Raw genomic sequence first — 16,623 nt, 5'->3', positions numbered from 1 at the left:
TAGGTAATTTATTACATTCTGTTGGTGTTGTCATTATTCAAGTCCTCTTTTATGACTCTCTACCCTCCCATTTATAATTTTCATAGAAATTTTCTCTGTAGAAGCATTTTTAAATTAAGGGATAGTTGATTTACAATGTGCCTGTTTCTGTTGTATGGGAAAGTGACTCAGTCATACATATATATATATACATTCTTATTTTTTTAAATGTTATTTTCATTATGGTCTATCCTAGAAGAGTGGATATACTGTGCTACACAGTAGAACCTTACTGTCCATCCATTCTAAATGTAATAGTTTGCATTTATTAACCACAAACTCCCAATCCGTCCCACTCCCCCTGCCCTTGGCAACCGCAAGTCTCTTCTCTATGTCTGTGAGTCTGTTGCTGTTTCGTAGATAGGTGCATTTGTGCCCTATTTTAGATTCCACATGTAAGTAATACCATATTGTATTTGTCCTTCTCTTTCTGACTTACTTCACTTAGTATGAGAATCTCTAATTGCATACATGCTGCTGCAAATGGCATTATTTCATTCTTTTTTATGATTGCATAGTATTTCATTGTGTGTGTATGTGTGTGCGTGTGTATATGCCACATCTTAATCTGTTCAGCTGTTGATGGACATTTAGGTTGTTTCCATGTCTTGGCTATTGTGAATAGTGCTGCAGTGAAACAGGGGTGCATGTATCTTTTTGAATGAAAGTTTTGTTCGGATACATGCCCAGGAGTGGGATTGCTGGATCACATGGTAGTTCTGTATTTAGTTTCCTGAAGAACCTCCATACTGTTTTCCATAGTGGTTGTACCAGTTTACATTGCTACCAACAGTGTAGGAGGGTTCCCTTTTCTTTGCAAGCTCTCCGACATTTGCTATTTGTAGACTCGCTAATAATGGCCATTCTGACAGGTGTGAGGTGGTACCTCTTTGTAGTTTTGATTTGCATTTCTCTGAGAAAATAAGTCTTTATTCACTGTTTTTCTTTCTGTTCAGTGCAGAGTTCCCCTTTTCATTGCTTTCTGTTTAGAAAACTTCCTTGAGCCATTCTTTTTGTGTACGTTTTGCTTGCAGTTAATTCTTTTAGTTTTCCTTCATTTGAGATTTCTTGATTTCCCTGATCTTGAAGGATATTTTTGCTGAATATAAGGTTAAGATTTCGTAGTTCTTTTCTTTTAGCACTGCAAAAATGTGCAATATTTTCAAGCCACCTCCATTTCATTTGAGAAATCCTCTGTCATTCAGTTTTTCCCTAATAGATGAGTGGTCTTTTCTCTCTAGCTGCTTTAAAAATTTCTTCTTTGTCTTTAGTTTTCAGAACTTTGAGTAAGATGGTTCTTGGTATGGATTTCTTTGGTTTCATCCTGTTTAGATTCAATTTCTTGAAGCTTTAGGTTTATATCTTTTGTCATTTCTATAAATACTTTAAGTTGTCTGCCATTATTTTTGTAAGTATTTTTTCAGCCTTGCCCTTTAGATCTTTCGTTGTAGTGATGCAGGTCACTGATATTCTGCTCATGTTTTTTCCTAGTTGGTTCATTTGTTTCTCACATTGGATAATTGTTCTGTCTATTGTTCTGTCTCTAAATTCACTGATTCCCTCTGTCTTCTCCATTCTGCTTTTGATCCTATTCATTTTGTTTTTTGTTTTTTAGTTCTGAAATTTTCATTTGGTTCCCCTTTCTTTTTTTTGTTGACACTATTTTTTTTTTTCGTTTATTTCAAGAGTACTGTTAATTTCTCATTGAAGCCTTTTTATTGTAGCTGCTTTAAAACTGTCAGATAATTCTAACATCTCATTTTCTCAGAGTTAGCATCTGTTGATCATCTTTTTTCATGCAGTTGGTGTTCTTTCTGGTTCTTGGTGTGAGGAGTGATTTTATTGACATCTAGATTTTGGGGGGCATCTGAGCCTCTGGATCTTTAAACCTTTTCTTTTAGCTGGCTTTCCCTGATGGCACTCTGGCAAGGGATGTGTAGGTGTCCCCTTGTCCTTACTACCAGGTGGGAGCAGAAGTCCAGGCTTCCCACTCAGCCTCCCCCGTCCCCTCCATGGGCTGGGCTCCTTATTACTTCAGGTAGCCTTGGGTGCCCCAGCCCCACAAGGCCTCCTGGGACACTGTCCCTGCGGACAGAGAGGATGCGTCATTATTGATGAATGGGGTGTAATTCCAGGCTGTCCATATTGTCTCCACTGCCCACAAGAAGGTAAGTCCCTACTTCCTCTGACACCATCTTAGAGGATTTGAGGCACCTCATTACAGCCCAGACAGGATGAGGTTTGGCCTTTGCTGCATGGTGGAGGTGGGGCACAGTGTTTTCTGTGATGTAGAGCAGTTACTTTATACCTGTTGTGGGAGGCTGCCCCTTTCTTTGTCCTTTGGCTGAGAGAGCCAACTGGATTTGTTAGGGCTCTCCACCTCCACCACTACATCCATTAGCATTTCTAGGTTACCCATTACTCCAGCACCTGGTCTGGTATGTATAAGGCAAAAGAAAAACTCAGGGAACTTCTGTGCTGGGGTTTTGTTTGTTTGTTCATATCCCAAGGTCCCAGCCAGTCTGCCTTCTGTCTATCTTTAAGAATTTTCTTATATTTGTTTTATATATAATGTCCAGAGATTTTAGTTGTAGTTAGGAGGAAGAATAGGGAAAAGTTGATCTTTATCTTCCTAGAAAGGCAAGTATCTAGAGGGCCATTATCACAAATGTTAGGTTTGCACTTGATATGACATTATATGTAGCTATTATGGGGATTGTGATTAGAGTAATTGACGTAAAGGATCTGGATAAATAATTTTGATGTGAAGGATCTGGATAAATAATTTTGTCTGCATATTCAAAATAATTGGCTAAAGGATGTTTTAAAAGATACCTGGAAGTACTTTAGGTAAAAACTTGAATAAAGTGAGAAGGATAACAGGAGACTCAACTGGATTTGTGTAGTGCTTTAGAGGAGGAAGTCAACAGTCATGTCAGAAATGGCCCCAGATTTCCAAGGTTAGTGACATTGCCCACATGACTAGAAAACTTGGGCAGACTTTTTCTTTTGCACTGTGATACTGTATCACTCTGCGTCGGTTGTGACTAACTGGATGTGTAGACATCTAGGTGACTAGGAAGGGTACTCTGGTATTTTCCTGTGGTCAATCACCCAATAAATAGGCTGATACCTTAAAGTCTCACCATCTTCTGTGGAAGAGAGCTTTGAGGAGGCTCTACTTGATCAGTTTCACATACCAGATTTTTTTTTTTTTTTTTTTTTTTGGTCTTTTTGCTATTTCTTTGGGCCGCTCCTGTGGCATATGGAGGTTCCCAGGCTAGGGGTCGAATCAGAGCCGCAGCCACTGCCCTACGCCAGAGCCACAGCAACGCGGGATCCGAGCCGCGTCTGCAACCTACACCACAGCTCACAGCAACGTCGGATCGTTAACCCACTGAGCAAGGGCAGGGACCGAACCCGCAACCTCATGGTTCCTAGTCGGATTCGTTAACCACTGCGCCACGAGGGGAACTCCCACATACCAGATTTTTAAAGTACATTTTGTATAGATTGAAGAGAGGACAGATTTACCATATAATGTATTTTAATTAGTAGGACCAAATAGGAGGATGAGAGTTGGTGGAATTTTACTTTGTCTTGATAATTATTTAATACTTACCAGGCAGTTCGAGTCTTTTTTCATCTGTCACCTTGATAATAATTGCATTTCTATGGGAATTTTTTTATATCTTAAACTTATAACAAATTTAAATCTTAAAAACCTAACATGGGAGTTCTCGTCATGGCTTAGCGGTAGCAAACCTGACTAGTATCCATGAGGATGCAGGTTTGATCCCTGGCCTTGCTCAGTGGGTTAAGGATTTGGTGTTGCTGTGGGCAGGTCGCAGGCACAGCTCGGATCCCTCATTGCTGTGACTATGGTGTAGGCCAGCAGCTACAGTTCTGATTTGACCCCTAGTATGGGAACTTCCATATACCATGGGTGTAGCCCTAAAAAGACAAAAAACAAAACAAAACAAAAAAAAAAAAAGAGAGTACTTTAAAGATTTATATAGTGCCATTTGAATGTTTCTCTGCCTCTTAAATTTATATATTTATATGAAAGCCAAAGGTGTTCAATATTTATTTCTCCCTTGAAATTTATAACAGTTGGTTAAATTGTTAAAGAGTATTAAGTCTCTGGGAAAATGGCATACACATGAGTCCTTATTTAATTGGTTATTGTACCAATGATTTTTTTCCCAAATACACTGAACTTCAGTTTCTTCAACACTAAATTAGAAGTACTAATTACCTGCTCTGAGAGAATTTTGAAAGATAACATGAGAAAACTTACAGCAGAATGGCTACATAAAGCAAGTCCTCTTTTTTTTCTCTTCTATACACATTTTCATTTTTCTTTGAATTAATGGAATGGCCTCAGAATTGGAAAGAAATCTTCATTTTTATACGAAGCATTAAGGAGTTCCCATTGTGGCTCAATATGTTAACCCGACTAGTATCCCTGAAAATGTGGGTTTGATCCCTGGCCTCGCTCAGTGGGTTCAGAATCTGGTGTTGCCAACAGCTGCAGTGTAGGTCACAGATGTGGCTCAGCTCTGGCATGGCTATGGCATAGTCTGGTGGCTGCAACTCCGATTCAGCTCCTAGCCTGCGAACTTCCATTTGCCAAGGCTGTGGCCCTAAAATAGAAGCATTGAGGTCCCTTTTGTTTGTTCGTTTTTTATAATTTTTATTTTTTTCCATTATAGCTGGTTAACAGTGTTCTATCAGTTTCTTACTGTACAGCAGGGTGACCCAGTTACATATGCATGTATACATTCTTTTTTCTCACATTATCATGCTCCATTATAAGTGATTAGACATAGTTCCCAGTGCTATACAGCAGGATCTCACTGCTTATTCATTCCAAAGGCAATAGTTTGCATCTATTAATCCAAATTCCCGGTCCATCCCACTCCCTTCCTCTTGGCAACCACAAGTCTGTTCTCCAAGTCCATGATTTTCTTTTCTGTGGAAAGGTTCATTTGTGCCTTATATTAGATTCCAGATATAAGTGATGGCATATGGTATTTGTCTGAGGTCCTTTGAAAGAATCAATATAATTGATAGTCTTATCTCAGACAGTTAATTTGTTCTTTTTCATAATAGTAGATTACAGAGAATGTGTGGTCTTTGGACATAGACACAGCATAACATTTGCACTATGTGTGATGAAATTAAAGACTATAACCTCTGGCTTCTAGTAGACATCATAGGCATTGTCATCAAGTGTTTTTTGTTTTTTTTCTTTTTGGCTACCCTGCAGCACATGGAGATCCTGGGCCAGGGATCAGGTCTGAGCCACAACTGGGGCAGTGTCAGATCTTTAACCCATTGTGCCGGGCTGGGCATCGAATGTGCATCCCAGGGCTCCAGAGACAATTGTGCCACAGCAGGAACTCCAGTCATCAAGTTTTTGATTGCTTTTGGAGTAGAAGAACATTATTTTAAAAGAATATTGAAATGTTTAGCTCGTTTGTTCATTCTGTATTAATAAGTTAATTTCAAATTATATTTAATTTTAAATTTTGAGTGCCACATACATATAAACTGAGTATGAGAGTTCCCATCATGGCTCAGTGGTTAATGAACCTGTCTAGCATCCATGAGGACAGGGGTTCAATCCCTGGCCTTGCTCTGTGGGTTCAGGATCCAGTGTTGCTGTGAGCTTTGGTGTGGGTCGCAGACACAGTTCAGATCCTAAGTTGCTGTGGCTGTGGCGTAGACCGGCAGGTACAGCTCCGATTTGACTCCTAGCCTGGGAACTTCCATATGTTGTGGGCGTAGCCCTAAAAAGATAAAAGGCAAACTGAGTATGTATTACATAAAAATTTATAGTTTCATAGGATCCGAAAGTATTTCAAGTAGCCTTTTTTCTTATACCAGAATGTTTGTAATCTTATGACTAATATGAACATATTTACAAAAAATCGGTAAATATAAGAATAGTGAGTAAATGAGACTGAGAACTGTGATTGAAGATATTTAGTATAAAATGGTATGTGCTGTTTTTTAAGGCGTGTCAGGGATGACCCCAACCTCATAGAGGATGACAGTGAGTAACAAGACTCCGAAGGAAATGACTCAGCAAGCAGGCTGGCTTGCTACAGCTCCGTGGGTACAGTGTAGACCAGGAGACAATGGATCAGAGCAAGACGGTTTCCTACTCAGAGCACAGCAGACAGCAAGTGTTATTCATTCCCATTTTAATCTTATTTATTTGACCCTAGACATTAATAAGGAACATTAATAAAGTACTGCATTCAAGGGAGAAATGTCATTTCTGCTAAATACTACTTTTAGGAAGATCCAGCTTTTAAAACACAAAACAAGAGGCTTGTGTTGACTAGAGCCTAGAATAGCTAATGTGATGATTCCCATAGTCCTCTGGGTCTGCAGCGTCCCTGCAGTGCTGCGTTTTCTCCATTATCCATCCTTTCATGGACTACTTCCCTCTGTAAAATATTTCCCCAGACAAGTTGTCTTTATCCAACTAATTGCTCACTTTGGAAAGCTTGTTGATTATCTTCCCAACTTTGTGTCTTTGAGGAACTAAATTACCAGCTTCCTCCCTCCCCCATATCCTATTGACAGTAGTGTATATTTCTACCTTTCTGGGTATACTCAACTCAGATAGGGAGGGTCAGTAAATATCTGGGGAATACCACCTTTCCTAGGGCACTGGGTTTACTTTAAAACCATCTGAGGAGTTCCCGTCTTGGCGCAGTGGCTAACGAATCTGACTAAGAACCATGGGGTTGCAGGTTCGATCCCTGGCCTTGCTCAGTGGGTTAACGATCTGGCATTGCCGTGAGCTGTGGTGTAGGTTGCAGACATGGCTCGGATCCCGAGTTGCTGTGGCTCTGGTGTAGGCCGGTGGCTACAGCTCCGATTAGACCCCTAGCCTGGGAACCTCCATATGCTGAGGGAAGCGGCCCTAGAAAAGGCAAAAAGACAAAAAGAAATAAAAATAAATAAAATAAAAATAAAACCATCTGAGACTTGGGGTTTTCTTTACTGTAAGATAAGGAAGAGGAATCCAGAGGTGCATTACATTTAATTGAGGATTTTCTTTGAAATGGTCAGTGGAGATTAAAAAGCCCTTCATGTTTGTGTACATCGTGCTCTGAAAATTGCTGCTAGCATTGAAGAGATGAGAGGGCTAGACAGTTCATGTGCAGTGCTGCTCTGAATGGGGTCTTCAACCTTGTGACACAAGGCACTTTGGGGCCAAAGTCAAATCAGAGAGGTAGAAATCTTGTCAGTGGAAGTTGATATGCAGAAATGCTTTCAAGAAACGATCATATATATATATGTTGGCTGTTTGTCGTCTTCTTTCTGGAAAAATCCATACGCGATGCCTCTCGTTCTTTTTTTGTTTTTGTTTTGTTTCTTAAGATTTCTTTGAATTATATACAAAAATTCTAGTAGAAAAGAGCATTCCTCTTAGTTTGGATTACTTTTGCCTCTATATTCTAGTTCTTAGTAGCCTTCTATTCTGGAGGATGGCAAAACAGACTGGTTCTGGGAATAAATTATTTGTTAGACTGCTTTAAAAAACAGATGTCTGTGGGAAAAGCATGTGTGTATTTGTAGTTTTAAAGGACGGGACGTATCTTCTAATTTTCATAAAATCTAAACTTTTCCTTACACAGGAATATTACAGAGCAACTCTTTGTTTTTGGTTCTTGAGCTCTAAATGTCTTTGAGATGACATGATCATTTCAGGGTTATTTTCCTTTTTCAGTTTCTAAAAATCCACATTTCTTAATAATTACTTTGAACCCATATCTGTCAACAGTATTTCACATAGGGAAATGCAGAATCTATACCAAAGCTATATAGACATAAAATATAGATGATCTGACACTTAAATCATTTTGCTAAAAGTCCTAAACTTTTTTTTCTCTTACCCAGGCACACTAGTTTTCAAGATTAATAATTGCTTATCCTTAATTCTCAGCAGGCAAAAAAACAAAAGGATAAAATTCATCTGTGGGAGTTAGGGGGAGAGGTAGAAGCTTAATTATTCATTCTTAAACACTGTAGTCTGCTGCTCATTATTCATTAATTTTCTCTTAAAATTTATTTTGGCTAGAAGATATCAAAGGAAGCTATATAAACATGGCTCGTAGTTGATCTCTTAATCCAAATTGTCATATTATTTTAATTTTGGATATTAAAGATAGATTGTACATGGAATTTGAAGATCAGTTTACTTGAATGATAACTTTTTGTCTTTTTATTGTGTGTGTGTCTTTCCAGGGCTGTACCCGCGGCATATGGAGGTTCCCAGGCTAGGGGTCTAATCAGAGCTGGCCTATGCCACAGTCATAGCAACACATCTGCTACCTACACCACAGCTCATGGCAACACCAGATCCTTAACCCACTGAGCGAGGCCAGGGACTGAACCTGTAATCTCATGGTTCCTTGTTGGATTCATTAACCACTAGCCATGACAGGAACTCTGAATGATAACATTTTTTTTTTTTTTTTCTGTCTTTTTGCCATTTCTTGGGCTGCTCCCGCGGCATATGGAGGTTCCCAGGCTAGGGGTCTAATCAGAGCTGTAGCTGCCAGCCTATGCCAGAGCCACAGCAACGTGGGATCCGAGCTGCATCTGTGACCTACACCACAGCTCACGGCAACGCCGGATCCTTAACCCACGGAGCAAGGTCAGGGATCGAACCCGCAACCTCATGGTTCCTAGTCGGATTCGTTAACCACTGCGCCACGACGGGAACTCCCTGAATGGTAACATTTTAATACAAACTTAAAAGCATTTAATACTTCTGGATCCTGTGACCTAGGAGGGTATACTCAACTAAAGTGACTACTTGTCTTGAATAAACAGTGACGATAATATTATCACTAAAGATTCTGGCATTCAAAATTTATCTTTATTTGCTGTTATAACATAGACTTCATGGGAATCTCTGCACTCATACATAATATGAAAACAAATCATCATCCTCACTTTCATTCCCAGCAAAATATTGATTCTTTTAGGTAAGTTGGTAAGTTAGAAAAATTCAGCTTTCATGGAAAATGGACAGCAGTCGAGGGAGAGATGAGATGAGATTGGCAGGTTCTCTGTTCCCCTCTCTACAGTTCCACTGCCACCCACTTGTCACCTCCAGATGCTCTGCCCCTGACGCCGCTGGCACTCTGCTTCTAGTCCATCTATTGCTCTAAACCAATCTCTGTTTCTGTTCCTCTGCCTTCTTTTTCCACTGTTGTTCTGAACAAGTGTGATCTTTAATTCTGCATTTATTTGAGATTTCTGTATTTTACTCAGATCTGTAAGACTAGAATTCTGTCTCTGTCAGTATCCTACCTACCGGTAGTTCTTCTAGTTCTCCTTCTTTTTCTTTTCTTTTCTTTTTTTGTTTTTTTTAGGGCTGCACTTGAAGCATATGGAAGTTCCTAGCTAGGGGTCAAATTGGAGCTACAGCTGCCGGCCTACACCACAGCCACAGCAATGTGGGATCTGAGCCATATCTGCCACCTACACCACAGCTCACAGCAACACCAGATCCCTGATTCACTGAGCAAGGCCAGTGATTGAACGCACATCCTCATTGATGGTAGTTGGATTCGTTTCCACTACACCACACCGGGAACTCCATCCCTAGTTCTAAGAAGTACTATTTTTATTTTTTTAATTTTTTTTTTCATTATTAAGTATAGTTGATTTACAATGTATCATCATTTTCTGTTGTACAGCAAAGTGACCCAGTCACACACAGTTACCTGTGCTGTACAATAGGACCCCATTGCCCATCCATTCCAAATGTTACACTTTGCATTCCTGAACCCCAAACTGGTACACCCTACTCCCTCCCCTCTCCCTCCTGGCAACCACAAGTTTGCTCTCCATGTCTGTGATCTGTTTCTGTTTCGTAGATAAGATCATCTCTGCCACATTTTTAGATTCCACATATAAGTGATATCATATGTTTTTCTCTTTCTGACCTACTTCACTTAGTATGAGAATCTCTAGTTCCATCCATGTTGCTGCAGATGGGATTATTCTGTCCTTTTTTGTGGCTGAGTAGTATTTCATTGTTTATGTGTACCACATCTAAGAAGGTTTGTTTGTGTTTTTTTTGCTCTTTAGGGCTGCACCTGTAGCATATAGAAGTTCCCAGGCTGGGGTCAGATTGGAGCTAAAGCTGCCAAAGTGTGCCACAGCCACAGCAACTTTGGATACAAGCTGCATCTGTAGCCTACACCACAGCTCATGGCAACACCATATTCTTAACCCACTGAGTGAGGCCAGGGATTAAACATGAATCCTTATGGATATTAGTTTGGTTCATAAGCTGCTAAGCCACAACAGGAACTCCAAGTAGTATTTTTAAAAATTATTGTGTTCAGTTTTATTAAAAATATAAAAAGTGGAGTTCCCGTCGTGGCGCAGTGGTTAACGAATCCGACTAGGAACCATGAGGTTGCGGGTTCGGTCCCTGCCCTTGCTCAGTGGGTTAACGATCCGGCGTTGCCATAAGCTGTGGTTGCAGATTTGGCTCCGATCCCGAGTTGCTGTGCCTCTGGTGTAGGCTGGTGGCTACAGCTCCGATTCAACCCCTAGCCTGGGAACCTCCATATGCCGCAGGAGCGGCCCAAGAAATAGCAACAACAACAACAACAACAACAAAAAGACACAAAAGACAAAAAAAAAAAAAATATATATATATATATATATATATAAAAAGTTATCAGTATAGTTGAGGAAGCATATTAAATGAGAATATTTTACATTAAATAAAATTACTCTTATGTAAATATCCTCCCCCCAAAAAACTTCTTTAAGTAGATTGGCTAATTTTTTTTTTTTTTTTTTTTTTTTTTTTTTTTTGCCTTTTCTAGGGCTGCTTCCGAGGCATATGGAGGTTCCCAGGCTAGGGGTCTAATCGGAGCTGTTGCTTCCGGCCTATGCCACAGCAACTCGGGGTCTGAGCTGCATCTGCGACCTACACCACAGCTCAGGGCAACGCCAGATCCTTAACCCACTGAGCAAGGCCAGGGATTGAACCCACAACCTCATGGTTCCTAGTTGGATTTGTTAACCACTGAGCCATGATGGGAACTCCTAGATTGGCTAATTTTTATCTACTTTTAATTTAACATTTATTGTATAGAAATGTTTAACAAAATTATTTGATCTACCCTATGAAATATAGGTAGAAATCAGAATTCATTGTTATAGCAACAAAAGCCACTGTGATTTTTTTAATTTTAAAATTAAAGTAGAATTAAAATTATTAATTCTATTAAAATTATTTTATTTATTGTAGGTTGGAAAGAGCACATGCATCTAGTCTCTAACTTATAAAATGTATAATCTTTCAAAGAATATATTTAATTAGGGCATTAATATTATTTCTTATAAAGGTTTTTACCTTTGTTTAATCTGCATGTACTTTTTAGACATTTCATCTCCTATTTCTTCCTAGTATGAGTCTAAGAAAGGGAATGGTGGTAAAAGCTTCGCAAGCCTAACATATTTCCCTACCCCACAAATATTCCAAATTAAATCAAGTGAATAAAGTTAGTATTATTAAACTTGGTTGCTAGGTAATCTGAAGTAGGGCTAGGTAATCAACTGGGACAATTATTCTCCAAATATTTTTGTTTAGTAATATTACAGATAAAAAACAATTTGCAAGCATCCTCTATGTGTGGTAGTAGTCGGATTAATAGGGCACAATCAAAATTAGACATGAAGAAAAACACCTGAATTCAGTGCATAATACTAAAAGCTCAAGATCCAAGGATTCACTCATTCAGAACACAAGGTAGAATGAATTATCACAGCTCTCAAGCAAGGATTAGGTAGCAACTTCCAGTTAAAGCAAAACCAACACAAAATGTGGGTGTGTTTGTTGTTGTTTTGGTTTTTTAGGGACACGGCCATGGCGTATGTAAGTTCCCAGGCCAGGGGTTGAATCGTAGCTACAGCTGCTGGCCTGCACCACAGCCACTGCAATGCAGAATCTGAGCCACGCCTGCGACTTACACCATAGTTCTTGGCAACACCGTATTCTTAACCCACTGAGCAAGGCCAGGGATCAGACCTGCATCCTCATTAACAGGATTAAGTTTGACTGAAACAGAAGCCCAAAATGATGGTAATTGAACTTTATTTTTCTCTCAAGTCAGAAACATCTACAGTGGATAGTCTGAAGCTGACAGTGGCTACTTACACTGTGTCCTCAGGGACCTAGCCAGGCTCTTTACCATCCTTAGCTTTGGCTTTCGTGTCAAGGTTAGACTCTGGCCCTGGGTGACTCTTAAGGCTTAGGAAGAGGGGGTGGAGCTAGAGGTGACAGGACTTCTCTTTCAGGGACAGGGGTTCTCTCCCTCTTAGCAGCCTTCCTGGGTGGCCCACTAACATTCTGCCTCCTTCTAGGGAACCCATACTTGGTCACAGGACCACACAAGTCTGAGGGAAACGGATGTGTTAATGAATTTGTGGTGATTATTTCAAAATGTATACACATATCAAATCATCATGCTGTACCTCCCTAATACACACAGTATTTATCAATCATCCCTCATTAAAGGTGGAAGAAGAAAAAAGAGGGTTTGGAGGCCAGAATAACCTAACAGAAATAGTAGAAAATAGGAAGAAATGGATAAGTATATAAATGGACAGTTGAAAAGAAATCTGAATTTTATTCTCAACCCCAGAAGACTTCTTCTATGTGGAGCTGTGGAGCAGTGCATGTTAGAAAACATTTCTTTACACCCAAGTGAAAATGAGACCAGCTATATGATTACTGCATGGGTTCAGTTATAATGATTACTTTTTTCTCCTTTTTAGTTTGTTATGCTGCAGTTTGCCTGATATTGTTATAGTATGCCTTGTAGTTTGGTATATTTTATCACATGTGGAAGACACTAACATTGAAATGCATAAACCAAGACCCTGGGAAAGAGCTAATGGATTATTGATTTGATTTTCATCTATAACTAGTAATTACTTTACCAATTTTAAGAGCATAAAAAGTTGCTTCAGGAGTTGCCGTTGTGGTTCAGTAGATTAAGAACCTGACAGTGGGTTAAGGATCTGGCATTGCCGTGAGCTGTGGTGTAGGTTGCAGATGTGGCTGAGATCTGGCATTGCTGTGGCTGTGGTGTAGGCTCACAGGTACAGCTCTGGTTATTCCCCTAGCCTGGGAACTTCCATATGCCACAGGTGTGGCCCTAAAGACAAAAAAGTTGCTTTACCTTACTTAGTTCAAACCACTGAAACAAAACATAAAAAATGTTGGACTCTGCGATGCCTCTTGATAGTGTTGGCTTGGGCACAAGGGATTAAGAAGAATGATGGTAACAAGACACCTGGCCTGGTGTGTATCTGCATCAGGTTGACAAGCGCTTTATTGATTTGAAAACTTATAGCAGAGGATTTATGTAAGGTCAGTCTGAAAAGTTCTCAGATGTTATATCCTGATTAACTTTGAAGTGATGCTTTTTTGTATTCCTTTCAAAGCCTGTGACAGCCAACCTTCTGTTTCCTTACAGGGCGGAGGTCAGGTCAAGGCAGCCCCTTCAGGATGAACTTCCCTTCTTTGAGCAGCCCCCAAGCAGGCAGTTTTCCTTCCCAAGCCTGTCTCCAGAAGAGCCTCAGCTGCAGACCACGATACTGGCCAACGAGGAAGCACTGCAGAAGATCTGTGCCCTTGAGAGTGAACTTGCTGCTCTCAGAGCTCAGATCGCTAAAATTGTGACCCTGCAGGAACAGCAAAATCTCAGTGCAGGTCTGTACAGCCCACATTTGTTGTAACCAGCAAACTGGAAACTAGGAGAATGCCACTAATCTTAAAGTTTATTGGCAAGTAACACCCATTGGGCTTGTTAGAAAATCAGGGTTTTGCCCTCTTTATGTGGTTCAGTACAGGAGCCAGTCCAGTTTATGTGGTTCTTGTTTTGAATAATCTTAATGCTATCAGAGAGGATGATGAGTATATTTTGATAACACAAAACATACAGACATTGCAGTTGAATTGCTTCTCATAGGAATGCTATGGGAATCTTAGTTGTCTGTGATAATAGTGGCATTTGTGTCAGACATGAGGTCCTCGAAAAACTGCCCTGACAGGTTGAGTGCTATTTACTTACCTATATGTCCTAAGGCAAGTAGTTGGCTTTTCTACCACCCTTTCCTGCTCTGAGATGGAGAGAGTAGTACCTGTGTCATGGAGTTATTGCAGGAGTAAAGGTAGAAATTATATAAAATGTCTATCACACAGTAACTACTTAGTTCTTTCTCTTCCTCTTGCTCAGAGTGGAAACTGAATTCAGGTCCTCAGACTCCTGGTCTAGTACTGTTGGTTTTATTTGTGTGGCATTGTCACTTTGGAGAAGAAACCGTAGCCTTAAAATCCTAATCTGTGAACCTGTTAGCAAGTAGTGGTGGTTTTTCCTAGTGTTCCTGAGTCCTGATGAGACTCGGTATACACCAACTGTAAAGGTTGTGGGATAGGACAGTTACTCTGTATCTAAGCCACTTTGCTTGTGGTCCTAGAGTTTAATGTAACCCACATGGAAACCCAAATCTGATCAAGACAGAGGATGAATACAGGGCGGGCAACTGGTATTTTTACTTAAGGAAAATTTGTGTGTAACTTTCTAAAAACCAAAGCCCTGCCCTTTTCTTTTTTGAACTATAAACTGCATGTCTCTTTTGCTTTACCTCCCTCTTCTGGCAGACTAGGAAAACTGCTTAAATAGTGAGATAATTGGGGGATTTTTGTTAGATGTTCTATTTACAATCCAAATCCCTTGAGTAAAACTCGTGTGTGTAGTTCCCCCTAATCACTATGGTTCACCCAAATAACAACTCTCTAACCTCCAATTATGCAGAAAGGTGAATTTTTAGGTCCTTATTTTAGAACCATTTCAACTTCTTCGTGTTTTGGAAATTATAATTTTTTTTTTCTTCCAGAATTTTGTTCAATAAATATAAAACATTTAAACACATTCTCGTCAGTGCACATTCCGGTTAATGTTTAAATAAGTCTTGCATGAAAATATACTTAAAATGAACTACAAATTTACCAAATAGTTTTTTCAAATAGCTGCTCTAGTACTAAACTGTCAAACAGCATATACTGAAGATAGTTATGTGTTCAGTACAGACGCTGCCCTTTTCATCTGAAAGTAGGTACACCCTGTGCGGCAGTCAGACTGGCACGTTTGATGTCACAATGGCATCCTCTTAGGTTGAATGGAATGTTTCCATCTGGAGAGTTTGGAATTAAATGAAACAGTGACTGAGATTCAGACAGTAGAGTCTAACCAAGTGACTGAAACTTCCTTTCTACTTTTGTAACTGAGATTCTTTTTAAGGATATAGTTTTCAGGTATAAAGTCCTCAACATAAATTTGCTTTTAAAATATTTTGTCTATTATTACCAGGATTAAATGGATTTCTCCTTATTTCTGTAGGTGATTTAGATTCTACCACATCTGTTGCCACAGCACCGCCCTCTGTCCCACCAGCTCCCCCTCTGCCGCCTCCCCCTCCACCCCCTCCCCTCCCCCCATCAGGGTTCCACCAAAACACATCAGTTATTGATCTGATTAAGGAACGAAAGGAGAAAAACGCCCGTGCTGGGAAGACTTCAGTCAAGAACAGTCCAAAGAAACCTGCTATGCCAAATATGCTCGAGATCCTTAAAGACATGAATAGTGTGAAACTGCGGTCAGTAAAAAGGTGAGTATACATTATCTTCTTTCTCACATAAAATCAAGTACTAGGCTTCTTCAGAACTTTTTTATAACATGACTACCATGAATAGTTCTAAGTTTTTCATTTAAAAAAGATAGGCCTTGGAGTTCCCACCGTGGTGCAGTGGGTTAAGAATCCGATTGCAATAGCTCAGGTCACTGCAGAGGTGTGGGTTAGATTCCCAGCCTGGCACCATGGGTTAAAGGATCTGGAGTTGCCACATCTGCAGGGAGGGTTGTAGCCGCAGCTCATATTGAATCCCTGGCCTAGGAACTTCCATATGCCATGGATGTGGCCAGCAAATTAAAAAAAAAAAAAGGCCCTCAGTGGCTCCTATATGCCATTAATTAAGAGATTAGCAAAATAAACTCATCCCAGTACTTTCTAATTCTTCCTCCTCTGCCTTCAAATCCTATTGTGCAGTCACTCACCCAGGCCAGCAGTGTTGCGGACCTGCTGTGGTCGTCACCAGGCTTGGGGAGAATGGCTGTTTACTGGGAACGTTTTTCTCTATTTATTTATTCACTTTTACACATGAAAAGATCCCAGGCCAGGAACTGAATCCGAGCCACAGCTGCAGCAATGTCTGATCCTTCAACCCCCTGCACCAAGTTAGGGATTGAATCCATGCCTTCACAGCAACCTGAGCCACTGCTGTGGGATTCTTAACCTCCTTCTGTGGCAGGAGCTCCTCACTGGGCACCTTTGTGCTCTTTTTATGGAGCCTTAAACCCTTCACAAGGAGGAGGGTTTTCACCCCATTGCATCAGTATTCATCATTGTCTGTTGAGTATCTGAGGCTAGAGAGGTGCTTCCCGGGGGTGGGGGGGAACG

At 40.2% G+C, this 16,623-nt stretch overlaps 1 protein-coding gene across 7 annotated transcripts in view; it reads left to right on the top strand.

Moving 5' to 3' along the window:
• Positions 1 to 16,623, top strand: part of MTFR1 (mitochondrial fission regulator 1) — a 67,145-nt gene that overhangs the window by 47,872 nt on the left and 2,650 nt on the right. For all 7 annotated transcript variants that reach the window (XM_021089295.1, XM_021089292.1, XM_021089293.1 and 4 more), the window contains exons 5-6: positions 13,581 to 13,816; positions 15,507 to 15,774. In XM_021089295.1, the coding sequence (XP_020944954.1) occupies positions 13,581 to 13,816; positions 15,507 to 15,774 (504 nt within the window). The remainder of the gene's footprint in view (positions 1 to 13,580; positions 13,817 to 15,506; positions 15,775 to 16,623) is intronic.

The sequence above is a fragment of the Sus scrofa genome, chromosome 4 (genome assembly GCF_000003025.6).
Source record: "Sus scrofa isolate TJ Tabasco breed Duroc chromosome 4, Sscrofa11.1, whole genome shotgun sequence".
NCBI lineage: Eukaryota > Metazoa > Chordata > Mammalia > Artiodactyla > Suidae > Sus > Sus scrofa.
Note: the sequence above shows the minus strand (reverse complement) of the source record. Positions and strands in the feature narration are given on the sequence as shown.